Source organism: Kogia breviceps, chromosome 15, assembly GCF_026419965.1.
Source record: "Kogia breviceps isolate mKogBre1 chromosome 15, mKogBre1 haplotype 1, whole genome shotgun sequence".
In the NCBI taxonomy this organism is placed as follows: Eukaryota; Metazoa; Chordata; class Mammalia; order Artiodactyla; family Physeteridae; genus Kogia; species Kogia breviceps.
Window position 1 is genome coordinate 72730451 of NC_081324.1, and position 26839 is coordinate 72757289.

Genomic DNA, 26839 nt, shown 5'->3' on the forward strand with positions numbered 1-26839 from the left:
GAGAGAGGGTCTCTGAAAGGAATAGGGAAACTGGCCCCCTGTGTTTTCTGGGGGAACTTTATTGAGTAAGAGCTCCATTATGAGCATTTTCTCTTCAGAAGTGACCTCCATAACAGCGTGGGCCTTGTATGTGGGCTAGTATCCTCCTCCTGTGGAGGTGAGCTGGTGGTCCAGGAGCACTGTCGATTGGAAGTGTTCCTATCTGAATTTCTTGGGGCTTGGGAAGGAGTCTCCTTTTGTGTGAACATATTTTGGCAAGCCAAGCCTTTGAGCTTGAACATGAGCAGCGCTGGGAGGACTTCTGAGCGTGGGAAGAATTGGGTGCTGCCATCTTGTTTGTTCCCCAGGTGTGGTTATGCGTTGCACACCCTCAGAACCTCTGGCCAACTTTACTTGAGCCCGTCTTATTTCTTTTTACTTCCTGGTTTATTTGGATTGGATTTGACAAATTATGAACTGGCTCTCCAGTCGAATCCTTGGGTGACAAGCAGAAAAGGCTAGAGCTGAGCTGGCTTCTATGTCTCATCTCACATACCAGTGTGAGGCAGTACAGCATGGTGAGCAGAGCATGAACTTGAGCCAGACTGCCTGGGTTCAAAGCCTTATTCTCCTGTTAGCTGTGGCCAGTTGATGTAACCCTCTGCTTATGTTTCCTGAACTGCAAAGTGGGAATCATGGTAGAACCTTCCTTGTAGAATGGTGAGGATCGAATGAGGTAATGGATGTGAAGTGTTAGAACATAGGGAGCAGTAGGTAAGTGTGGTTAGAGCATTGCTATTAGTTTCATTTACTCTGATTGATTAACTAGGTGGTAGGGCTGCCCAGGATGGTGCTTTGAGACAGAGTCTAAGACCAAGTCAGGGCTCAACAGAAGAGCTCAGGATTCCATCAGTAAGAGCCCTGTGGCCACAGATGTGGGAGGGGCCAGTGGCACCTGAGTCTCAAGGTTTACCCTGTGTTTGAGTTGATAAAACCCAATGGCAAGACCCATGGGGCTGAATCCATCTCTCAATAGATATGGAGGCAACGTTTGCAGAGTATGAAGAATGGTCAGAAGACCCCATACCAGAGTCAGTAATTCAGAACTATAACAAAGCACTACAGCAGTTGGAGAAATATAAACCCTATGAAGAAGCACTGGTAAGTGTTGGTCTCCTTTACAGTAAACGTCTCTCTACAAACTTTTCCCTAATTGATAGTTGCAAGTAAAACAGTATCTTTAACATTTGTTTTATTGTGAAATATACTATAGAGTGTATAAATGTGTACATTCAGTTTACATCCTAATAATAAAGTGAACATCCATGTACCCACCACCCAGGTTAAGAAATAGAGCATTGCCAGTACCTTAGAAGTCTCCTATGTGCCCCTCTCCGATTGCCTCCTCTTCCCTCTCCCGAGAGGTAATCACTTTCCTGACTTTTGTGATAATCATTCCCTTGCTTTTCTTTATAGTTTTACAACCTATGAATGTATCCTTAATTAATACATGGTTTAATTTTGCTTGTTTTTGAACTTTTATATAATGGAATCATGCTGTATATTTTCTTTCATTCAACATGTTTTTTGGGTTTTACTCATGTTGATAAGTATAGTTATAGTCCATTTGTTTTCACTGCTGTAAAGTTGTCTGTGTGTAAACAATTTATTTATCCGTGTTCTTAGGTGGTTGGGTTGTTTCCAGTGCTTTGCTAGGAGTAGTAGTGCTGCTTTGACCGTTCTTGGACGTATCTCTTGGTACACATGAAAAAGTTTCATTCCATTACGTCAGAATGGAATTGCTGGGTCCTAGGGTGATGCTGAACTGTTGTCCAGGCTGTCAGTTGCTCCTCCCGCCTGCAGTCTCTTGAGAGTTCTCATTGCTCTGCCAACCGGGGGTATTGACATACTTAAATTCTAGGCAATCTGATGGATCTGAAATTATAGTTTTAATTTGCACTTCCCTCATAACTAATGACGTTGAGCATCTTTTCACACCTATTGGCCATTCAGATTTCCTTAAAAAAATTTTTTTTTGAAGTACCTGTTAAAGTCTTTGGCTCATTTTTCTTTTGGTTTGTCTTTTTTCTGATTGATTAGGAGTCCTGGGTCTTAATCCATACTGTTGGTTGTATGTATTACAGTTTTTTCCTCCCAAGTTTGTGGCTTGTCTTTTCCTTTTTTTTTTTTTAGTAGCATCTTTTGATGGCCAATTCTTAATTTTAATCTAATTGGATTTGTCATTCTTTCCCTTAGGGTTTGTGCTTAATAGATCTTTCCATACTCCAAGGTCACTAATATACTTAGTTCTGTTTTACTTCTGAAAGTTTATAGTTTTGTCGTTCATCTTTAGGTTTTCTTCTGGAATGGATCTTCGGGTATGGTCTGAGGCAGGGTCCAGTTTCATTTTTCCATATGGAGAAACAGTTGTTCCATTGCTGACTTTGATGATTCCATCCACCCTCACTCATATGCTGCCCCATGTCTGTCATGGATTAGCTTTCTGTTTCTGTTTGGGTCTATTTCTGGGCTCTCTCTGTTCTGCCCCACTGGTTTATATTACACGTCACAATGATGATAGTTTTATAAATTAAATTTTGATCTTTGGTAGCATGAATCCCATCCATGTTGTTCTCCTTCAAGAGGATCCTGGCGTTCTTTAGCTCTTAATACTTCCATTAAATTGAGAATCAGCTTTTCAAGTTCTATTTTTTTAAAAAAATTGTTGATTTTTTTTTTTTTTTTTTTCCCCTACACTGCACCACATGCAGGATCTTAGTTCCCTGACAAGGGATCGAACCTGGGCCCTTGGCAGTGAGAGCATGGAGTTCTAACCACTGGACTGCCAGGGAATTCCCTTGAATTTTTGATTGGAATTGCATTGAATCTGTAGATCAATTTGGGGAAGAATTTATATCTTTATTGAATCTTTCAGTCTGTGAACATGGTATAGACCTCTGCTATTTAAATCTTGTCTACAAAGTTTTATAAATTTATCCAGTGTCTTGAACACATTTTTAGATGTATTTCTAAGTGGTTTTTTTTGATGCTATTATAAATGGTATCTTTTTTTTTTTTTTTTTTTTGCTGTATGCGGGCCTCTCACTGTTGTGGCCTCTCCCAATGTGGAGCACAGGTTCCAGATGCGCAGGCTCAGAGGCCATGGCTCACAGACCCAGCTGTTCCGCGGCATGTGGGATCTTCCTGGACCAGGGCACGAACCTGTGTCCCCTGCATCGGCAGGCAGACTCTCAACCACTGCGCCACCAGGGAAGCCTTAAAATGCAATTTTTTTAGTATTAATTTTTAAATCAAACTTGCCCAGTCCTTATTAATAATTTATAGATTGGGGGAGATTTTATGTGTTGACAATACACACAATACTATTTGTAAATGGCATTTATTCCCCTTTCTTGGTCTTAGAATACTTTTATTTAACTTCATTTACCACCCCTCAGACTTAAGCTTTGTTTTCTTGTGTTTCTCGTCTTTTAGTTGACCCACAAGGCATCGGTTATTAATGCTGCATTTTGCATTTCCAGTTTGTTTACATTTATTGCATGTATTTCCCATTATCTTTGCTCTTTCTTTTCACATCATAGATCTTTCACCTGGAATCACTTTTCTTTTGCTTAAAGTCTGCCCTTTAGCATCTCCTGCACTGGATATTTGCTTATAACAGATTTTCTCAGTTTTTGTTTGTTTTAAAACGTCCTTACTTTGCTCTCCTTGAGAGTTAATTTCTCAGGATATAGAATTCTAAGCTGACAGTTCTCTTCTCTCAGCAGTTAAATATATCTTTTTGTCTTCCGGCTTCTGTTGTGCTGCTAAGTCAGCTGTCTAACTCTTGCTTCTTGGAACGAAATCCTTGTTTGTTCTCTGGCCAATTTTAAAATCTCATTGGTTTGGTTTGATGTCTGGCAATTTCATTGCAGTAGGTCCAGATGTGGATTTTTTTGTATTTATCCTGCTTGAAGTTTGTTGGGCTTCTTGGCTCTGTTTTTGGTATCTTTCACAGCCTGGTGAGTGAGAACACAAGCTCTGAGAGATGGGCTGCCTCAAGTTTGAGTTGTAGCTCTGGACTAGTACTTAGCCTCCTTGTGACTCAGTTGCCTCGAATGCAAGAAGGGTATAGAAATGATAGCTGCTTCCTACAATCGTTGTAAAGATCAAATTCGTTAAATTTATTTATTTATTTTATTTTTGGCTGTGTTGGGTCTTTGTTGCTGCACGCGCCTTTCTCTACGAGCGGGGGCTACTCTTCCTTGCAGTGTGTGGGCGTCTCATTGTGGTGGCTTCTCTTGTTGCGGAGCACAGGCTCTAGGTGTGAAGGCTTCAGTAGTTGTGGCTTGCGGGCTCTAGAGCACAGGCTCAGTAGTAGTGGTGTGTGGGATTAGTTGCTCCACGGCATGTGGGATCTTCCTGGACCGGGGCTCGAACCCATGTCCCCTGTATTGGCAGGTGGATTTTTAACCACTGTGCCACCAGGGAAGTCCCAAGATCAAATACTTAATATTATCTCTTAAACTGGCAAAAGCTTAACCTTCCCTTAGCTTAACCACCTTCACTTAGATTTTGTTTGCAGTATTTCTTGTTTCTTGGCCAGTTTGTTGTTGATTTGCAAGAACCTTTTTTTTCTTTTTTAAATATTTAATCTAGTATTTTCAGTTGTTTTCAGTGGCACAGTGTGTCTGGGTAACTGATTTTGTCATTATTAGTAGGAACTGAGTCTCTCCAATATCATCTTTCTGCGTTCAGAGCTTGCATGCTCTCTCACTGGTCTGCATGTGCTCCCTCTCCCTTTTTCACATGTAAACGATTGGTATTTAGTTGCATTTCACAAAGCTTCATTCATGAAATCCTCAGGCAGCTGAGTTTTGTTTTGACCATCAGCAGAGTGTGGCTGAGGAGAAAACAAGTTGAGTCAGAGGATTTTGTTTAAAAAGAATTTTAATTGTATGTCTTTGGATCAGTAAACGTTGAGCATAGCCTCCTCCATCTCCTGCATGTACCTGTACTTTGGCAGGAGCTGGTATTTGGAGTGATGAGCCTGAAATAGCACAGGGCACCAAGTAACTCTGGTACGGTTGCATTCACCCCACTCAGTAGGCCAAGGAAGTGATATCTGTTTTGAAAGGATGGTTAGCAGTGGTCGTTGGCAAAGGTGTTTCTCTTTCATTCAGTTCCTGATTGATGGGAGATTTAAATTCCCTGTGGTCTAGGGATGGAGTTTTAAAAGGGTTTACGGAGCCTTTGTAACTATTGCCATGAAGAGGCACTTTGGATTCACTTTCTGCTCGTCAATTTATAGACTTGATATGCAGAGGTTCGGAGAGTGGGGATTGGTGATTCTTATCTCGGTGTGGCCATTCTCAGCAAAATTTACTACGGAGCTGTGTGTGCTTTCTGACAGTGTCACATAGCGCATTCCAATTTCATTGCCGTTCTCCTTTGCCGCAGTTGCAAGCCGAAGCACCCAGGCTGGCTGAATATCAGGCATACATCGATTTTGAGATGAAAATTGGAGACCCTGCCCGCATTCAGTTGATCTTTGAGCGCGCTCTGGTCGAGAACTGCCTTGTCCCAGACTTATGGATCCGTTACAGTCAGTACCTAGTAAGATAACCTACCTGTTCTAATCTCACTTTATTTTTTACCAATTTAGGTTCCATTTAAAGAAAGAAAGAGTGCCCGTAGTTAGCTGCATGCTGCTCTTCTCTGCTTGATCACTAAGGAAGTCTCCTGGTGTTTTAAGTTATTTTAAACTGATAAGTGTAAAAACATTTTTGCATAGCCTTACTCTTGAGGACTTTATAACAGATTAATTTTTCTTTTAACTTCTTATCATGGAAAAATGTAAATACATAAATGTAGACAGATTAGTAAAATGAAACTGCAGTTAACCATCACCCAGCTTCAACACTTAACTAATGGCACTAGTCTAGTTTCATCTGTAATCTTACTAGGTTCCTTACCTATTTTCCTCCCTTCCATGTTATTTTGAAGCAGATCCAGAAATCACATTTTGATGGTAAATATTTCAATGTGTATGTATAACAGATTTGAATCGGGATCTAGACAAGATCCATACATTAGGATTGGCTGATGTCTCTTAAAGCTCTTTGATCTGTAGGTTCCCCTCTGCACCTCTCTCCTCTTTTCCCGCAAAACCCCTTGTGATTTTTTTTGTTGAAGAAATCAGTCATATTAAGGAAATGTCTTTTGTTGGTTGTGCTGGGAATGTTTCATGGATGGTGAAGTCTTAACAATAAAATTTTCTCTCATGACCCTGGCATTCTTTATCATAGGATCGGCAGCTGAAAGTAAAGGATTTGGTTTTATCTGTACACAGTCGTGCTGTTAGAAACTGCCCGTGGACAGTTGCCCTGTGGAGTCGGTACCTCTTGGCCATGGAAAGACATGGAGTTGATCATCGAGTGATTTCGGGTGCGGATGTTTTTGTGGGAAGACTTCTAAGCTTTTTGTCCCGCGTCAGAAACATTGAGCTGTGACAAAAGTCATTAAATTAGCGTTCCCCAGGCGGTTACTTTGGGATATTGGGTATTAGTGACAAGAAGGGCTCTAAGTGGGAGATACGAAGTAGTTGTACTTTTGACTTATTAGAACTTTTTAACGTCTTAATATTCATTGTGATTTTCCAGGGAGTCATGGTCTTTTCTCCAGCTTACTTGACCTGGAGCACTTTAATGCAGGGCACCTTGTGGGATGTGCCCTTTCTAGAACACAGTTTGTACACCACTGTAGTAGCCTTTCTTTTGAACATTTCTCTCTAGCTCATTTCACTTTGTTGCATCCCATTATTACTATTACTGTTTAAGCCATATGGAATTTTATAGTCAGCAATTTTTATAATCATCTTGATAACTTCTTTTTGAATTGGCAACAAATCCTGGCTTTTTCTTCGACTCCAGTGACCTTCGAGAAAGCTCTGAGTGCCGGCTTCATTCAGGCCACTGATTATGTGGAGATTTGGCAGGCGTACCTTGATTACCTGAGGAGAAGGGTCGATTTCAAACAAGGTATTGAAGTTTATGTGTTTCCTATCAGAACTGAGCTTTTCCTTAACATGTGTTTTGGTAGGATGTCCCAGTTGCCCAGATATCTCATGATGGGGCAAGTGATATTGGTAACTTTTTTTTTCTCAGAAATTTCAGCTATTTCAGTTTGTAACGAATCATGCCGTTTATTGTAAAGGGAGAGAGTAATGGTTCTTACGGTTTACACTGGCTCCTGCCAACTTCTTTAGTCTCATTTCTCCCTTCTGTGTATCCTGAATAGTTCTTTACATGGGACTGCTGTATTCCTTTTAAATCATTGAACCTCCATGGGATCCTCTGCCTTCCTCTCTCCTCCTTCAAAAAAGAAAAAAAAGAGTGACCAGAACCACATGCCCTCCCCCCACCACCCCTAATTGGTGCTTGCTTCCTCATGCAGCGGGATTTTAGCTATTCTGCTGGCTCTGGGAGACCCCCTCTGCTGTGGTCCCGCACATGGCGCCCTTGTCACCTTTGTCCTCGTACTGTCTGTGATGTGCTGTCTCCCTGTATCTGCCTCCCCCCACTGTGTGATGAGGGCAGGGACTGGCGGTTTTATTTCCATGTCCCCAGCATGATGCCAGGGAGCTTCAGTGTAGGATTGAAAAGAACAAACAAGACGTGGCATGTGGTTTCCTCCAGCCGAACCTCTCTGCATTTTCTCACAGACTCCAGTAAAGAGCTGGAGGAGCTGCGGTCTGCGTTTGCCCGCGCCTTGGAGTACCTGAAGCAGGAGGTGGAGGAGCGTAAGTAGGGCCCCTCCTGCCTTGTCTGCTTGTGCTTCCTGTTCTGGTCGGTGTACCTTTGTAGTCAGAGGCAATTTGCCTCTCAATTACTTTCTGATTTCGTCTACTTCTGTTCTTCAAGGTTTCAGTGAGAGTGGAGATCCAAGCTGCCTGATCATGCAGAACTGGGCTCGGATTGAGGTAAATGTTTTTGACACATTGTCAGTTCATCCCCCTTTGAGGGACCTTTGTCCTGTAGTGTGACCGAAGCTGAGTCGGGATCCCAGGTGATGGTCTAGGCCCTGTAAGGATTCATGTTTATTTCCTTGCTCGGCACACGTTCGTTTCTATCTTAGGGAGAATCCTAGCTCCCAGCTCGAAGTTGCGCAGCAGCTGTCTGAATGCCAGGCACTGACTTGTGTGTTACTTCTTCCCTTCCCGCGCTGTGCCCCATTGATGAGCACGTTCCCAGGATGAGCAGTTTGCCAGGCCTTTCACTGTGTGCCAGGGGACGAGATAAACCCTGTCCCTGTGCGAGTAAGGCTTTTAATCTAGTGTGGAAGACAGACAATTTCACAAATAATCAGAGGATATAATGAGTCGAATGTTATTGCTGAACCAAGGACCCCAAGGTGAGTAAGACGTGAACCCTGCCCTTAATCAGCTCGTAGGATTGTAAAATTCTAACGTTTTCTCCTCTGGGGGAGAGTCAGGCAGGTATCAGGTAGTTGGTGGATGGGATGTTTGTGTTGAGACCACGTTAACGATGCAGCAGCTGCGGCTCAGAAGTTAAGAGCCGGCATCTGCTCCTCGATCCATCTTTCTTTCTCTGCCTTGCCCTTCAAATAAAACACAGTTAAGCTTGTTAAAAATAAAAAACGCCTGGCCAGTACTGTCGTGAGTGCCTGTGGGCTCCCAAGTGTGGTTCTCGAGGTGAACATGGGCAGACAGCCTGAGGCTTGTTGCTGCAAAAAGGCTGACATGCTTGGGCCGGGCTTTTATCATGGGGACTGGCCCGGGAATGTCCAGGGAGTTAAGTAACGCTGATAGTTTGGGGGTGAGTTTTGGGGTGGGAGGTTTTTAGCCATGTGTGTCTGAAGTGTGTTTTGTAACGAGTGTCACCATCATAAGGTCTGAGTCCTCTCCTAACTCAGTCTGCTAATGCGTGCAGGCTCGACTGTGCAATAACATGCAGAAAGCCCGGGAGCTCTGGGACAGCATCATGACCAAAGGGAACGCCAAGTATGCCAACATGTGGCTTGAGTATTACAACCTGGAAAGGTAACTGGCTGGGGTTGGGGGCGGTGCTTGTCAGGTGTGGCCCGCAGTGCCCCCTGCCTTCCGCAGCCTGGGCTGCTCCTGGCAGTGCACTGCTTCTCTTTATCATCCTGTCTCCTCGGTGGCGGGGGTTACTGGGGTAGGGCTGTAGAGAACCAAAGATAATATTCTGTGCCTAGGCTCTTAAAGCCATGTGTTACTTTTTTTTTTTTTAACATCTTTATTGGAGTACAATTCATTACTTTCAGTTTATTTTGGTTTGTTTTGATTTTTGGACATGAATGTTTTGTTTGACTTTTGGGGGAGCTGTTTATTTTTTGTATTTGCTTTGTCTATAAAAGTAGGAAATACTAAAGAGCAGAGAGGAAAAAACCCAAGTATTTTTGCAGTGACAGGCCCACATACAACCACCATTAGTTAATGGTTTGGGTATGTTCTTTGAGACTTCTCTATGCTTAAATTTTTAAGAAATGATGATGCAGTTATAGTATACATTTTCTAAACCTCTAAAATTATTTTAAATAATGTTTGTAACATGGAGAAGGTATAAAGAATATTACCAGCTTTTAAATTCAGTATATCTTGGACATTGCATGTCTATAAATACGTCTTTTTTCTGTTCTGAACATTTTGGTTTTTTACCCCCGATTTAAAAAATAGTATGTGCCCAAATTAAAATTGAACATTTAAAAAAATGTGAGATAGAAAGTGAAAGTCTTAAAATCCTTCCCCAGAAAAGATCACTGTTAAAGCTTCTTGAATATTCCTCTAGATCAGCGGTTCTCAAATGTTTTGGTCTCAGGACCCCCTTTACACTCTTAAAATTTGAGGACCCCCTCAAAAGCTTTTGTTTATGTGAGGTATATTTATTAATATTTACCATGTTAGAAAATAAAACTGAGAAATTAAAAAATATTTTTATTCATTTAAAATTCACAATAAATTCATTACATTTAACATTTTTATGAGAAAGGACTGCTTTCCAAACTCCAAAATAATGCAGTGAGAACGTGGGGTGGTTTTATACTTTTGTAAATATCTTTAGTCTGGCTCAGTAGCAGACAGCTCGATTCTCATGTCTGCTTCTGCGTCCCCTCTGTTGTGACGTTTTCATTGAAGAATATGAAGGAAATTTGGCCTCACACAAATAAGAGGTTAGGAAAGAGAAGGGGGTATTTTTCAGATAATTGCAGGTATTCTTTCACACTACAGCAAAATTTTACAAGTCATGGTCATTTGCATTCTGGAATCTGAAGCCATATCAGTGAATTTTTCACTCTGTTGCATTAATATCCATTGGTCTGTTTTGCACTGAGCAGACCTTTTATCCACGTGTGATTCCATGACATGCATTGTGTGTGTGGAAAATGCTGACTCATTAAGTCCTGCAGCTCTTCCAAATATTGACGCGTTTCATTATCCCATTTGTTATATCTGCACTGATCTTTGTAGAAAAGCCTTGCAAGTAGGAAGCTGTCAGACTCATGGTGACAGATACAAATTTTCCAAAGCTCTAATTTTCACTTGAAAGCTCCAGTCTTATCACCGTCAACAAAAACTCTTAAGTGGTTTTCCTTGAAGTGATAGCCTCACTTCATTAATTTTTGAAAATGTCTAGCAAATACCCAGGTCTGAATCACCATAGTTTTTGTCACTCAGCTGTTCTCTCAAGTGAAAATGATGTTCCATGTAAAAAAGTAACTAGTCCAGCTTGCAACTCAAACAGTAACCCATTATTTCTTTGCTACAACCATTGTACTTCGGTATAAAGAGGTGCTTTGATGTGTGCATCCCATTTGTCACACAGAATATTAACAAGGTGTGCACTGTGTTGATTTGTGCTAAGAGCCATTGTAGCTTTTGTACCCACAGTGCAAATGTCAACACAGTGGAAAAAGTCCAGTAAATGTTTCGGTATTATTATGAAAATAGTTTTGACTTTGCAGACCTCCTGAAAGGGTCTTAGAGACCCTCAGGGGTCTGAACTGCTGCTCTGAATTTTTTCTTAGTGTCCTAATATGTATTTACAGTGTTTATGTATATTTATAAAAAATTTTAAAACAAACGAGAACACAGTATCTTATAACTGCTGGGATGAACAGAAGTTGTTTTAGATGTACTATCCTGATGAGCAGTATATATTTCCCTGTCGGTGTAGGAAGATCTGACTCTAGGCAAGAAATCTGACAGTCCCCTGTGTCAGTGACTCTCCCCTCGAGTGGGACCGTGTCCTAGAATTTCTGTAGGAACTTTATCAAGTCACCCACAGCTCTTGGATCCCCCCATGCGTTGCACATGTGAATGCAGTAAAGGCAGAACGCCTGGCTGTGGACCACTGTCCCCAGGTGCGTTTTCCACTAGCACCGACTTGCTAAGGGAAAAGAGTGGCTTCGAAGAAAGCCCTCATTTTTGACTAGAGGGGCTCTCTGGGAAAAGGAGAAAGCATTAAAAGTATCAGTAGCACAAAGAGCGTGGCATTTCCTCAGAAGCGGTGGGCTTTGATGCCGTGATGTTAGCTGTGTGAAGACAGCCCTCCCTCTGCGCCTTCCACCTGGTGTGCTGGTGGCCCCAACTGTGTGTTTTCCGCCTTAGGGCCCACGGTGACACTCAGCACTGCAGGAAGGCTCTGCACCGGGCCGTCCAGTGCACCAGCGACTACCCAGAACACGTCTGTGAGGTGTTGCTCACCATGGAGAGGACAGAAGGTGGGGACCTCGGCACATTGCCTCTGGCTTGGGGTCTGTCCCTTTTGCCATTTGCCTCAGGTCTGTAGGCTTAAGGACAGACTGTGTTTATGGCTTCAGCCCCTCACGGGGCCTCTCTAATGCGACTGTCACACGGTGCTTGCCAATGAGAGGGGGGAGTCCTGCAGCCCTCCTCAGACTCCATGTGCCACGGGGCCCGTGACGATGCCGTAGCGCAGGCCTCTCAAGACTCTCTTTGGTGGGGGCCGTTGTGTGCGGCATCCCTGGCTTCCCTATACCCACTAGGTACCAGTCGCACTCCCTGCCCCCAGTCCTGACCACCAGAACCATCTGCAGGCGTTGCCAAGGGTCCCTAGGAATCAGGAGAGACTGTGCTCCAGCACAGCGCCGAGAGGCACACGGCAAAACGCGCCCCCTGGTCACATGTGCCTCCCTTGTGAATTTCAGAGCCTCAGTGTTCAGTTTCCATGGGCGTTTGTCTGGATTTTGGGGTATGAACCCCTCAGAACTGGAGATAGACATCCAAACAGCAACAACAGTAAGAAAAACACCCCAGCATTTATCATTTGAGGAGCTCTTAAAATCTTTTGGTCTTAGTACAGATGTCTTGTACCTTTTGCATTAGAATGTTTTCATAATCTTTGCCACAGAGATCCCATAATAGAACCCATTCTGGTTTTCAAGTCTCTTTTCTAAAAGAGAACGGATGTTCTAAACACAGCTGGAAGGACTATTTGAATTCTGAAACTTGAAACCTATACAAATGAAATCTTAAAATGGGGAGCCGATTCTCCAGTTGTTACTGTTTGATGGAAGAGCTTTCTTCTGGAGGTGCGGGACAGTAAGAAAATTTTATATCCTTCAAAATCTGAAGAAGTGAAAGTTTGCTTCTCTTCCTCTCAAGGTACTTTAGAAGATTGGGATATAGCCGTTCAGAAAACCGAAACTCGACTGGCTCGCGTTAATGAGCAGAGAATTAAGGTAATGATGCTCTTTATTTCAAGTCTTCGAACCTCTGAAAACTATTTTGATTTTGTTTGGTATGAATATTCCTTGTCAGAACTTTGGGGTCATCCTGAGAAATGTCTTTTACTCAAAGTATTAACTATGAAATGTTTGAATCAACAATTAAGCCTGTCATCTTTTTAGATCGGCTTAAAACTTTAGCCCCAACGATAGATACAAATCCAAAACAGGAATTTTGGCCCTGAAGGTTATTGGAATAGACGAAGAAGCTAAAAGAGGAGCCTGACATACTTAGCCTAGCGATTGGAGCATGAACACCCCCAAATAAATCAGGGCCTCAGTTTTATAGATTTTTTTCTTTCTTTTGGTGAGTCATTCATGGGGATCTTGTGAGACATACCATAGACTTGAGATGCGGCTCCCAAGAAGCCTGAAGAGGCTGGGGCTCAGCTGGGGAGACTGGGAGCAGCCGCCCTCCTCGTCCTCTTCCTGGTTTCCTCCCTTCTCCCGGGCGGTGGCCATCCTCCCTGTGCTCCCACCTCTTCCATCACAAGTCAGTAGACTTCATGTAATCGCTGCATCCAGTGATGCATCATATCCCGGTTTTCCAGGCTGCGGAGAAGGAAGCAGCCCTCGCCCAGCAAGAGGAAGAAAAGGTTGAACAACGGAAGAGGGCCCGGGCAGAGAAGAAAGCGTTGAAAAAGAAGAAGAAGACCAGAGGCTCGGACAAGAGCAAAGCTGATGAGGATGATGAGAAAGAGTGGGGAGACGATGAGGAAGGTAAGGCCTGGTAGGACTTCACCTGGGACGTCCCAGAGCTCCAGACAAGGGTGCAAAGCAGCACAGAGAACTTTCTTTCTTGCATTTGAGAATAAGTTGCTTGCGAGGTGCCCACCACCCTCCCTGTCCCTGCCTGCCCTCTACATGGGTGCCCTCTTCCCCGGCTTGACTCCAAGCCCCTGTGCCAGGCACCACCCCGTGTAGACACACCCCTGCCCATACCCCCTGGGCTTCACTCCCTACCCTGTTGCTGACACCACCACCCCCTTCCTGAGTGGTGCCTCCTCTCCCTCCGTGGGCTCCCACACTCCACCCTGTCCCGTCACTCCCCGAGCATGGGCGCTGCCTTATCCTCAGGCCCTGGCACCCCGCACTGCCACCGCAGCCGGGCCCTGCAGTGACACCAGCCTTACCTGTCCCCACCTGATGGTTTTGACAGGTAGAACTTTCCAGCCAATGTTTCTGTCACCCCTGCCATTTCAGGCGTGGGCAGGTGTGGGTCAGATTTGTTTCAGCAAAATCAGTCAAGGTAAAGAATTGTCTATAGACACTAAAGGACGCTAAACATTTTTCTAGTTCAGAGTTGTCAGCCAGAGGGAAATAGTAATGGAGCCATTGTTCAGTTGACCAAGAATTTCTCCCCGAGTCTTTTTGGGGCCTTCAGAAATGACCGTGGGTAGCTCACTGCGCTTTAGGGCTTCTGGTTTAGCAGGGGAAGGCAGACGGGACCTGTGACTGCAGTGACGTGTAGTAGGGACTCGGGGAGAGGTGAGGTAGGTGTGAATCATGGTGGAGGCCAGGGAAAGCACTAGGGGGTCAGTGATCTCCAGGAAAGACTTCGTGCGGAAGTGATGCTGCACCTTGGCATCTGGGGGAGGAGTGAGTGGCTTTCAAGTGAGAAAGAAGGGAAGGGGCCAGCAAAGCACAGGGCACAAAACAGCCTGGCATTTTCTCCGTGCAGCAAGTGTCTGGCTTTGGGCCCTGATGCATGGCAGAGGGCCAGGTGCTGGGGTAGGTGAGGCTGGGGCAGCAGGCAGGCCAGCAGGCCCAGTCAGGGCGCCCTGGTGGGGGCGTGCCACGGTCAGGTTCCATCGGGAAGGCAGTGGGAAACTGATGGGAAGGTCTGGAAGCAGGGGGCCCTCACCAGTTGGGTTTCAGTAGTGTCCCCCTGGAGGCAGTGGGAAGAGCGGGTTGGAGTAGAATGTTATTAAGTTCTGTTGAAGGACACGAGACAATCGTGAATGTGGGTCGGAACTGTAGCACTTTGTACTGCTTCCAGGGGTGGCCCGGGGAGCACATACTTCAGTGTCACTGGAGGTGTTTGTTTACACGCGGTCCCCAGGCTCTGTCCTCCCCTCGCTGCCCTGGGCTGTCTAGGAAGGGGGTCCTTGGGATTTGCCAGCCCAGCTTGGAGACCCACTGACCTCTCATATGATTAAGCATGGCCGATGAGGACTTAGGTTATCACTTGCACTTGAGTTCATCCCCACACATGAATGTAACTGGGGCCCGCAAAGGAGTGGGATGAGTCGGGTGGGTCGAGAGAGACCTGGCCGAGGGCGGGGTGGGGGCGCGTATAGGGGGAAGAGCCCTTTCCCTGCCAGCCGCTCCCCTTGCACAGCTCACCGACGGGAAGGGGCAGTTAACTAATCATCACCGCTTTTCTCCCGACCGACTGTAGAGCAGCCTTCCAAGCGCAGGAGGGTGGAGAACAGTGTTCCTCCTGCTGGGGAAGCCGAGCCGGGCCCAGAAGCCGAGCTGGGCCTCTCTGGGAGCAGAGCCCCTGCGGCCGCGGAGCCTCCCTCTGATCAGAAGGGGCAGCGGGCGGCTGCCCGAAGGAGGGGTGCGCCCAAGGTGCCGCACGACAGCGGCAAGGACGGTGTCACCGTCTTCGTCAGCAACCTGCCCTACGGCCTGCAGGAGCCTGCTGCCGTGCTCCGGCCGCTCTTCGAGGCCTGCGGGGATGTGGTCGAGGTCCGCCCCATCTTCAGCAACCGCGGCGACTTCCGGGGCTACTGCTACGTGGAGTTTAAAGAGGAGGCAGTGGCCCTGCGGGCCCTGGAGCTGGATCGGCAGACCGTTGAGGGGCGGCCAATGTTTGTCTCCCCCTGTGTGGACAAGAGCAAAAACCCAGACTTCAAGGTTGGTTTGTGGAATAAAGCACGCCTTTCCGTAGGGTTGTGGTAGGACAGGGTAAGCGCTCTTTTCCTGCAGCAACTCATATTTAGAATACATGTGGAACATTTGTTAAGAACAAAACTTCCGCGTTAACCGGGTCACTTCTGTTCTGAGCTGCTTCGCTGAGGTCTCAACTCGGGGCTGGGTCACTTCGAGCCGGCATTACTTGACAGAGGACGGTACAGTTAGGAACTGTGTGATGGTTGCTTGCCATTGGATGGTTAGGAGTGACAAGGGACTGTGCCAGGTGTTTTGTATGTTACCTCATTGGGTCGTCACCCAGGCTCTGAGAAAAGTGGCTTTGCTTGCCATTTTACAGAGGAGGAAGTGGCAGCTTCGAGAAGTTGAGTGACCTGCCCGGGACGAGTTAACAGTTCCCGGCACCCGGAGCTGGCTCTGGGCTGTGGCTGGGCCAGGCCTGTGGACGAAGCCTGACCCCGCGTTGTGGGGAGCTGGGTTGGGCCTCGGGTCATGATTTCCTCTCCCCACTCCTCCCTGTAGGTGTTCAGGTACAGCACTGCCCTAGAGAAACACAAGCTGTTCATCTCGGGCCTGCCATTCTCTTGCACGAAAGAGGAACTAGAAGAGATCTGCAAGGCCCACGGCACTGTGAAGGACATCCGGCTGGTCACCAACCGGGCTGGCAAACCCAAGGTCAGCGTCTGAGCAGATGGCAGTCGCCTCCTGGAGTCTGGGCGAGCCTCTGTTCAGAGGTTACTTGCTTCTAGAGTGGGTTCTGATTTGTCTACTAGGAAGCAGACGAGAAGTTAACAGAAGGATAGGTGCGCTAGGTTCTTTTTCCATTTGGAGTCAGATGAACCTGTATGTGGCTCACTGTACTAAAAAGAATAGGGTGTTTGAAGAAAAACTACCACGAATTAGCAGGGGCTCCAGTGCAGCTCCCAGGCTGTGGGGCCTTGGGGTGAGGTGCCCCCCTTTGCAGTCTCCTCCCTCCTGCCCGGACCCCTCTTTTTACTAGGCCTCTGGCCATCTCCCCAGGTCCCTGCACTGGCTTCCCGCTTACCACGTCCTCCCCTTCTCTGGCCCTCTCAATCTCTTGTGAAATCCTCAACCACGTTTTGAGTAGTTGTTTAAGAAGAGTTTGGTTGACCTCTCAACCCCCGTCCCGTTTATCCAAGTTAATCGAGAGTTGAAGAATGTGAATAAGGGCGTCCCCAGGCACAGGGACATCGGGGCTCACCTGTGTCCAGGACACCTCATCCATTTGCTAGATTTATGCTGGTCCATCTCTCTCCTTCCTTTCTTTTTTTGGCTGGAGCAAGCACAAGATGCATTAAACTTAAAGAGTTATCTAAAGTTAGTCAGTTGGAGAAATAGGGAGGGAGACTAGGGCTGTGAGACCTATAGACAAAGGATGGTGGTGGTGGGGAGGGAACCCAAGGGTCGGGGGCCCCGCCCTGAACTGGCCGGTGGACCTCAGGGAGGAGGCTGTGCCCTGCAGCACTCACCTGGTCGGGCTTTTGCAAACTTTCAGGGCCTGGCCTATGTGGAGTACGAAAACGAATCCCAGGCGTCTCAGGCCGTCCTGAAGATGGACGGCATGACTATCAAAGAGAACGTCATCAAAGTGGCTATCAGCAACCCGCCTCGGAGGAAGGCTCCGGAGAAGCCAGAGGCAAGGAAAGCCCCGGGGGGCGCCATGGTGCCGCGGCAGATCTACGGAGCGTAAGTGTTGTGTGCTCGTTGGTGCAGACTTCGTCCTGGCCTGCACCACGGTGACCGAGATTCCCGTCAGCGCAGTGAGTTCGGATGGAAGTTCAGGGCCTGGCGTCCCTGGGGCGCTCACGCTCGTTCCCAGGGCAGGGTGTCTGCAGCAAGTCCACGCTGAGGGCCAGTCTGGAAGGGGGACCCTCTCTCCTGTTCGCTGGTTTACACCAGTGATTTATTTATTTATTTTATTTTAAGACAGTGATTACGTTGAAGTCCCCTTTGGCAGGTGAATCCACATGTGTAGGTTCCAAACCTGACAGCCATGTCCTTGCCGTGCTAATCTGTATCTCCACCTGTAATCCAGATAGAAGTTCTGTTCTCACCCGACAGGGATGAGGCAGCAGGGCGCGAGGTTATTTGGTGAGGTCTGCAAATTTACAGCCATTTTTATCCACCCTATGTGTGACCGTATTACACAGGCGTGGCCCTGACCAAAATTGTGGAAAAGGCAAAGTTGGTTAAAGTGATTTTTACCTAATAGCCGAAGTCAGGGAGAACAGGGCTCGTCTTATTACCCTTCTTGTTTTTTGTTTTTCACCTTTTACCTTGGGGTGATCTAAGACCGTCCTGGCTTGTTTTCGTCAATTGTTGCCTCAGAAGGTCCGTGCATTGTTTGCTCTTCCAGGCGGGGGAAGGGGAGGACCCAGCTCTCTCTGCTGCCCCGCGCCCTGCAACGCCCAAGCGCCACCGCGGCCCAGGCTGAGAACGGCCCTGCCCCACCGCCGGCGGCCACCGAGGTACCCAAGATGTCCAATGCCGACTTTGCCAAGTTGCTTCTGAGAAAGTGAGTGGGACTGTGCGAGAAGGGAAATGCCTTACTTGACGCTGGCCGGGAAGACGCCCGGTGCCCAGCTGCGCCCTGGCTGTGCAGGACCCAGTGCAGCGCCCGTGGCCACATGCTCGCTCTGGTTTAGGTAGGACGGGAAAAGGGTGTCCAAGGAAAAAAGAGGCTTTAAGTGCTCCCTCATATTGAGGGCGAGAGGACGAAAACGGTCACTCCACAGGCTGGGCGCAGGGCGCAGTTTCCTAAGATGTGTCTTAAAGAGTGAGAAACAGAAGTGAAACGTGAACACACCATTTTGAGACCCCCTTGTCCAAATATTTTTGGCCACCTCTGGTCCCCTTTTTATAAGACACTTCTCTTAACACCCTGCACAGCACATGTGCCCGTCACTCTTTTAATTTTTAAAAGACAAAATGGCAGATGTTAGTAATTCACCAGAATGGCCTATTTTAGTAAAGGGGTGGGGGCAAGGGGCATCACATAAAAAACATCTGATGGGCTTTTGTTCACGGGGGCTGTGCGTTTTTATATTACGTATTTGTAAATGACACGTCAACCCACTGTTTTGTTTCCTAAAAGCAAAATACTTGTGACATTTGTTTTGTATAGGAATTCTGTGCGCCATCTGCTATGGACGTTTTTCTTTGCCTAGTGACTAGTGAACTGTGTTCTTTGTCTAAATATTGAGTTTCATCCTTTTGGTTTTGTTTAAATAGCATTGTCAAGTGCAAACTTAAATTCCCCCCATTTAGCTTTGTTTATTAAACTGAAGTTCTCTTAAAAACTTGTTGAAAGGTACTCAGATGTGCATTCAAATATGTATTTTGAAATGGGTGTACCTTGGTTTACCTAACGGGTGTGTAAATAGAACTTTTGTAAGTCAAGTCTGCGTGGCACTTTGATTTAAACCATTTCTGCTGTGATATCTTCGGTTTTAAACTTCAGTTTACAGCAGTTTGGCGCTTACAGCTTTCAAGCTTTTTTACCCACATCTTTTATTGCTTTGAAAGTGACATTGGCAGTTCAGTAGGGAAACTGACTTTATAAAAGGCACTCTGGGGGAAAAATCGGAATTCTTTACTGTGTCATGAAAATCAGCTCATTTATCTGTTTCTAAAAGTTTTATGCGTCATTCAGGCTTTCGTATATTTTTTAACTTAACATTTTTAATGGCCCATTTGAAACAGATAAGTAGACAGAATAGTAAACTAAGCCCTGTGTGCCTGTCATCGAGCTTCAGCATTGCTCAGCTCGCAGCCCGTCTTCATCTCCACCTCCTGTCCCTCTTGTATCCGGTGTTCTGGAGGGATATCCCAGACATCATTAGTGCTCACCCAATAATACTGTAGCATGTATCTCTAAGAACTTAAAAGGCCGTGGTTTTATCATTTCTAGAAACATTAGCAGTAATGCCTTAATGTTATCAACCATCCAGGCAAATCTCCAATTTCCTGTTGTTTTGTAAATAAGTTTTTTAATTGATAGGTTCTCTGTACCTCATCTTTATCTTCTGCACAGAACGTTTGTTGTTAGGTGTTTTTGAATTCAAGCAGCAGCTGTGGAGCAGTCAGAAGAACCTGTGTTCTCTGGGGTGGCCGGCTATCCACTTCCCTGCAGAGAGGCCCGTTGCGTGGGTGAGAGGATGAAGGTCAGTCTGGGATCAAGGGGCCATGGACCTTTCCTTAGCAATCCGGGTCATGTGGTGGTAAAGGTTTTGTTCTCTTGCTTTTGCCAATGCTCTGATCTCACTTCACCCTCTCAGATGTCCACAGGGGCGTGTGGTAAATAGATACATGAAAAACCATTTCAGCTACTCATGTCTTAGTGCAAGCTCAGCGACACAGCCCTGTCAACATAACGAACCAGTTCTGTCCTGTTGAAATAATTCCATCTTGGATCTGTTTTTCTCCCAGAATAATATAAAGAATAGGGCTAAAGTTCCAAAAGAATCCCTCCTTCCCCCTTAGGATAGATACATGGGAACGTCTCTTGAATAAGGTAGCAAAGTCTCAGGCATTTATGTAACAAAATACTTTATTAGTAATTTGTTAAAATAATACCCTTCACATAGCTAAAGTGCAAATTTCTCCCTCTAGTACGAAGCAAGCAGTTCTGTCAGGCTTCCTTGGTGTGCTTATAAAGAGCAAGACGATTAGAAGAGTTAAGGTTTAAGAAATACCTTATGGCAGCATACAAATACAAAAATATTTTTTATCAAGGTTTGAATAACTATCACTTGGGGCCATTTCATACATCTTTTCACTTATTAATCTTTCAGAAAATTACTCCGTGCTCCATTCAGACTAAACAGCAGCAGCCAACTTGGAAACCTGGCTTTGTTACATGTAACATTTTATCTTTTAACAAGTTGCTAGGAACATAAGGCCACTCCAAGGCAATCTGCTCTGCTTCCCCGAGGGGACAGTGGCTGTGGGGCAGGTGAGTAGATTAAAGGGACGCATCCTGGCTGCGGTCAAAGGTGTTTCTCAGCTCCTGTGAACTGGCGCTCTTGACTCCTCACAAATGTTTGTTGGGTACTGACTGACTAGGCGTCTGTCTGCAGATGTGTCCTAATGCCCGATTTGCAGCAGGATTTAATTGTTAGGTGACAAACCCAGAAGAACCTTTAGATGGAAACATCTGGTCTGAATTGCTGCAAACGTGAGAAACATCAATACAAAGAACCCAGGATAGCCATGCCCGTGTTGTTGATCAGAGAAACGGTCCATGTGGCAAAATAACAGCCTCTGGTACCGGAGTTTGCAAACCATGGCTCAAAGAATCTTCCTTGAAATGAGCGAGGTATCTAACTAGATATATTGTAAACGTTCATTTCATATCTCAGAAATTTGCTCTTCCGGTAAGGATCAGTCACAACACTAACCTCTTGGTAGGGGAGCCAACACCTGTACGAAAGGAAGCTTTGTCACTTCTCAGAACTGCGACCGGGTTCTCCTCAGCCGTGTGGACTTCTCTCAGGTAGTCACAGACCCTCGCGGCCGGTTCCAGAAAGGGCTGCAAGGAGTTACTCCTCCGGACCTCATCCCACAGCTCCCCCGCCTCAGTGCAGATTCTGCTCCAGAACCTGTGTTCTGGTCACACAAGGAGCACTGATGGCCCCAAAGCCTGCCGGGGCCACCCCAAGGATCGGGGCCACCAGCACAGACAGCTGACAGCACACGTTTACCAGCTCAGAGGGAAATAAATAACTGGGCTCAATGATAAGTTATCTTAGGGACAAGGCTTAATAATTTAGTTTTCTTCTTTAAAGCAGCATTTGGAGGTAAAGAATGTTTAAGTTCCTTACTCATCTCCTTTTGTTCTGGGACATGACTAGGTTTCCAGAAATGCTGAGTTTCTTGGCTTTATTCCCCCCCCGGGACATCCTTTGCCACCAAGGGGGAGGGTTGAGAGCGTTAGGGCTTCACAGGCAGCGTCTCCTTGAACCTCGAGTGGTTGGGCCGGGCCTCTGGCAGTGCCACAGGGTACTCCGTGGTGGCAAAGAGCAGGGTGTCCAGGGTGGTCTCCGTGCACTTGGCAATGAAGCGGATGAACGGCCTCACGTCGCCCTCATTGGCCACCTCCAGCACATGGTAGTACTCGGACCTCTGCTCCTTGCGGATGGTGATGGGCGGGTAGCCCGCCTGCATGAGGATGAGGTTCATGAGCAGGCGCGAGGTCCTGCCGTTGCCGTCGATGAAGGGGTGGATGTAGACGAGTTTATAGTGGGCCAGGGCCGCAAACTCCACCGGGTGCAGGTTCATGGCGTCCTCCGAGTTGAGCCACTGTATGAACTCCTGCATCTGCTTCTCCACCTCCTGAGGGTGGGGCGGGACGTGGTGGCCCACCAGGACCTGGGTCGTGCGAAAGCGGCCGGCTTCCACGGGATCCACGTACCCCAGCACCCGCCGGTGGATCTCCAGCACGTCGCCGATGCTGACGGAGCCGATGCGGGAGAGCAGCGTCGTGTTGACGTACTTCATGGCCGCGTGCATGCCGATGACCTCATTCTGCTCCTCCAGGCTCTTCCCCGGCACTGCGTAGCGGGTCTCCAGGATGTGCCTGATCTCTGAGAGGGTGAGAGTGTTGCCCTCGATGGCCACTGTGTGGTAGATGTGGTGGTAGTACGTCTCCTCCATGACCCGGCGCAGTGCTGAGTTGCCCTTGGGGATGGACATGACCTTCTTCACTTTGCTGTCGATGATGCTGAAGTACCGCTGGTCGATCTCCTCCACCAGCGGCAGCGTGCGGTCGCGGTTGACCAGCGCCTTCTTGTGGTGGGGTGCGATGGTCAGTGCTCTGGTGTACAGGTAGTCAGCCCGGATGATGTCCCTGTCCTCTTCTGAGAAGATGCCGAACTCATTGAGCGCGTCCACGAAGCCCGGGTCCATGTTGAGGGCGTGCAGGAAGAGCTTGTGGGCTTTCTCCCGCTTGCCCTGGCGTTTCATTTCCAGGGCTTGGTTCAAAGCTGCTTTGGCTTCTAACTTGCTGGCTAGAAAGGAGCCAAAGAGGTGTGGGTCAGGGAGGGGTAGAGGATGTTCAGGGGAGGCATCACCCCTGACAGCTGGCCTCAGGGGGCTCGATCCAGCCATGCCGTACATGCCCTTCTGCATACCTGTATGTGCAGACACGTCTGTTCCCTCCAGCCCAGTGGGGCCCTGTGCTGGTCGCTGTCCACTCAGCCCCAGAGCCATTCTCTACCGTGGGGGCAGCAGCAGGCTCCCCGGCCCCCACCTCTGACCTGCCATCGTCGAGTGGCTGTGTTCTCCTACGGCCGCAGCTCCTGTGAGGCGGCCCTCCCCTACCGCTGCTCCAGCTCTGCTGATTTCTTCTGGAGGTGTGGGTCCCTTCCCCCTGCCTCCACCCCTGCCCCTTTAGGCCCTGGCTGTGAAAGGCTCCTCATTGCTGCTAGACCCTGGGGGCCTCCTCATCCCTGGGCCTTTTAAAAATTCTTTTAATCTAATGGTTTTCAGCTGGACCCTGCTGTACCTCTGGCCCTTTTCTGCTGGCCCTCTCACCCCCAGTGCCAGCCACACCTCCTAGACTTCTTTTAGTTCCTCAAGTGCCCTGGTCTCTGCCTGGAACACTCTCCCATCAAACCTTTTCCCTTGGGTCTCTCCTCCTCCAGGGAGCCTTCCTGGTGTGCTCCTATGGCTCCCTCTGCTTCCATATCACCACATGTATCTCAGCCACCTATCACCTTGTCTAGCTAGGAGCTCAGGGCTGACCCTGTGCCCCGCACACACGACATACCTGGCCCTCTAAATACCTATGGGATTAACGAGCGTCGAGGCGAGATGGCCAGTCTTACCTGGAGAGGCCTTGGTCTTGACCACCAGCGGTGCTGCATCCCTGGAGGTGACACTGAGCTCCGTGGATGGGCTGGTGCACTTGGTGATGGCAGGCTGGGCCCTGTCCAACCTGCTCCTGAGCAGGTAGAAGCCTTTGAGCACAGCCAGACACTGCTCCTCCATGGCCCCCAGTGGCAGCAGCAGGGCCAGCAGGGAGCCCAGCACCATGCTCAGCAGTATCACCCACAGGAAGCGGCCCCAGACTGAGACCCATTTTGGTTCAGTCACCGCCATCACTGAAGCCATCGACATGAGTGTCATCTGGACCCGGTGGGGGGCCCTTGCACATGTCCAGTGGCCTGGGAGAGAGCAGGATCTGCAAGGAACCAGGAGTTGCAGGAGGTGAAGCAGGGGAACCGATACCCCGATGACACATTTCTGGCTTCCCAGGAGGCTTGGAGACCCCACGGTTCTTAATTCACTGTGAGCAGTTGGGGGGGGGGGGTGAGGCAAGCATTAGGTGCTGCCTCCACGGCGGTGTGATTGAGAAAAGCAGTGCTGCCATCACCCAACTGCTATTAAACACCTACTGCGTGCCAGACCCTGTGCTAAACCCTAAGGACCTCACACGTACCCTTGTGCAGTCTTCAACAGGAGCTGAGGCTGCCCCATTCTCCAGCGGAGACCGGCTCAGAGAGGTGAAGGCCCTTGCCCAGAGTCACCCAGTGAGCAAGTGACGGTCTTGGGTTCAGGAACCCATGGCTCAAAAGCCTCCCCACTTAAGCATAAATCTCTGTGGTCCCTGACCCCAGACACTGGGTGCCCTAGACACATAACACACATGTCCAGAACAGCTAAGGGAGTTCTGAGGCTCATTCTTTGGTAAGTACAACTGTTTGGAGGCCTGATTTAGTGCCACCTGCGCAGTCAGCTCTTCCTGCCCTCACCCTGGTATGAGCCATAGTGCTGTTCCCCGCTCTGGCCTTCTTTTCCTGGCCTGTCCAGGATGCATCCCGCCTAGAGTTTGGGCAGTCTGAGCATCTCAAGGGGAACTCGGGTTGTGGGCCAGAGGCGCTGACCACTTGCCTTCCGGGACAGTGAGCAGGAGCTTGGGGCTGGCGGTGGGAGTGGCGGGATCGGGTCTGCAAGCACCATCATACGAACAGTAAGCTGGGCATTGAGCTGAGTGCTAGCAGTGCCTTATCTCACTTACCCCTCACCACCTCACGGAGGAAAGCTGCCCCTAGGCTCCACTTTATAGAACTGATGCACACAGAACAAGTCAATTCCCAGACAACCTACAGGGGATAAACAGGCATTCGGGAACGAATTCCCAGTGCGTCTGGGTCCAGAGAACCCAAGTCTTCACCTCTATTTTATTCATAACCAGGGCCCAAGCACCCGATCCCGTCTGCTCCTGGTACTGGACCAAGACCCAGAACTGACTGATAAGGTTTCTGGGGGACACTGGACTAAGGTCGTTCTGAGGAGCCGACCCTTTCCGAACCCCACCCAGGGCTCGCTGCCCCGCTGCACCCTTCCCGGTTCACCCCCTCCTCACCTCGCGCCACCACCCGGCCCTGCTTTGCTGTCGCCTTCTCAGCACTCGCTGTCTCCGCTGGCCGCCGGCTCCGGGGGTCCTTTGCCGTCAGCCCGTGGCCCCGCCCTCGGCGACTCTCCATTGGTCGGCCCCCCATCCTCTTCGCAGCGTATTGGCTTCTTCAATTTGTCTGCGCCTCGCATTTCCGGGTTCCCGCTCTGCCTCCGCTTTCCCGGGAAAGACACGCCGTGGGCCACTCCCATTGGCTGATTCCTGTATTGGTCTCGTGCCCGAAAGGACCAATAAGCAATAGGAGGGGCGGGGCCTGAGCGACAAGCGGGAGCCCCAGGTGCGGAAAACCCCCGCCTATGCGGTTTTGGGGCGCTCTGGAAACTCGAAGTTCCGATTGCCTTTCCCTTAAGTTTCTTCCTTCCGCGGGCCCCTCTCGCCGTCCCCTGGGCCTCAGTTTCCTTAGGTGTAAAGTGAGAATGCGGATGGTTTACACCTGTCCACCCTGTTAGGCTGACTTAACACCCCGCGTTCTCAGCCACCTCTCTGTGCTACCAGGGTTGCCCTCTTACACTGTTTCTCACCTTCTTTTCCTCCTGACTTTTAAACTTACATCCTCTTGAGAAGCGCCTGGCTGGTTCTCTTTCTTCTCGGTGTGGGCAAAGAACGTTGCCAGCCATTCTGGTACACAATGGATTATGGCCACCCCTCAAGCCATCCTACACTGCAGCTGCCCAAAGGGTTTGTGCGCCCTAGGTGGAACTCAAGATGGAAAAAAACAGGATACTGGTCCTAAATAGTTAAGATGCATATCAAAGGAATAATTTCAATGAGCCTAGATTCTTCCATCTTCTTATAAAAAGGCACTAAACTCATTCACTTGAGATGCTTTTTGTGATTAGCAGTAAGCTTCTGAGTGTTCAACTGCACCCCACCCCCACCCCCGCAAAAACTCATATCCTGGCTCCTCCCTTACCTTACCTCTTTGGAACAGTTCTTCAGAGTTGAGATGGCTCCGCAGTCCTCAGTAATGTCCCTGAACAAGAACAATTCAACTTTCAGGTGGTATGTTTTGTTTTGTTTTTCAGTCGACAGTGAGAAGTTTTCTCCTTGAAGTAGAGAACTGAAAGCTCCATTTTAATTCACAAATATTGACATTAAACATCCAGGACATGCCCCAGAATGCTAAAGTACATGAGTTTAAAAAAATATATTAGTACAGATTCTGTAGTCAGGGAAACCTGGGCTTAAATTCAGACTTTGTCACCTTGGCTGTGTGTTTCCTTGAGCGAGTCGCAGTTTCCCCATCTGTAAAATGGGGGCAAACAGCCTACCTCACGTTTGCCCTCAAGTTTGGGATTTGCAGAAGGCCTGACACCAAAGCAAGCTCCTCTTGTCTGATGCACAGCAAGCCAAAATGCTGAGAAACTGAGTTTCGCAACAGAAGATTGATTCGCAAGGCAGCCAAGCAAGGAGACAGGAGAACAAATCTCAGATCTCTCTCTCCTTGAAGGCAAGGGGCTCGGGGTATTTGTGAGATGAAGAATAAAGCTGTAGGGTGGAGGTGTGGGGAGCAGGGGGCAGGTGATTGGAAAAAGGTGTGATAATTATCATTCTGCACAGGCATAACTAAGCTACAGGCCTCTGCACGTTCAAAAGGTCACCGATGGACCCCCCGCCCGTGCTCAGGTGAATGGTGGGTGGACTGCCGCCCATGCCCAGGTGAATGGTGGGTGGTCCTATCCAGTCTCAACCAGCTCAGCTGAATAGACACAGCTGACTCCAAGTTCCAAGAAAACAACTTGGGCAAATACCTTA

At 48.0% G+C, this 26839-nt stretch overlaps 2 protein-coding genes across 5 annotated transcripts in view; one reads left to right on the forward strand and one right to left on the reverse strand.

Annotated features, from left to right (window-relative positions):
• SART3 (spliceosome associated factor 3, U4/U6 recycling protein) overlaps positions 1-19065 on the forward strand; it is a 33624-nt gene extending 14559 nt beyond the window's left edge. For all 3 annotated transcript variants that reach the window (XM_059039376.2, XM_067015241.1, XM_059039375.2), the window contains exons 6-19: positions 1016-1140; positions 5440-5595; positions 6288-6426; positions 6912-7019; positions 7703-7780; positions 7902-7960; positions 8931-9040; positions 11630-11742; positions 12647-12723; positions 13320-13488; positions 15170-15630; positions 16168-16320; positions 17162-17352; positions 18023-19065. In XM_059039376.2, the coding sequence (XP_058895359.1) occupies positions 1016-1140; positions 5440-5595; positions 6288-6426; positions 6912-7019; positions 7703-7780; positions 7902-7960; positions 8931-9040; positions 11630-11742; positions 12647-12723; positions 13320-13488; positions 15170-15630; positions 16168-16320; positions 17162-17352; positions 18023-18185 (2102 nt within the window). In that variant the 3' untranslated portion in view covers positions 18186-19065. The remainder of the gene's footprint in view (positions 1-1015; positions 1141-5439; positions 5596-6287; positions 6427-6911; positions 7020-7702; positions 7781-7901; positions 7961-8930; positions 9041-11629; positions 11743-12646; positions 12724-13319; positions 13489-15169; positions 15631-16167; positions 16321-17161; positions 17353-18022) is intronic.
• Positions 19066-20197: 1132 nt separating this feature from the next.
• FICD (FIC domain protein adenylyltransferase) lies at positions 20198-25135 on the reverse strand. 2 transcript variants are annotated; one of them, XM_059039379.2, is made up of 4 exons: positions 25034-25129; positions 24686-24770; positions 23493-23848; positions 20198-22673 (listed from the first exon to the last, which is right to left on the reverse strand). In XM_059039379.2, exons 3-4 carry the CDS (start codon positions 23791-23793, stop codon positions 21598-21600), a joined length of 1377 nt encoding a protein of 458 aa, XP_058895362.1. In that variant the 5' UTR covers positions 23794-23848; positions 24686-24770; positions 25034-25129; the 3' UTR covers positions 20198-21597. The 2 variants fall into 2 exon arrangements, with proteins under 2 accessions (XP_058895362.1, XP_066871343.1); XM_067015242.1 differs by lacking the exon at positions 24686-24770 and having other exon boundaries at positions 25034-25135.
• Positions 25136-26839: the final 1704 nt, after the last annotated feature.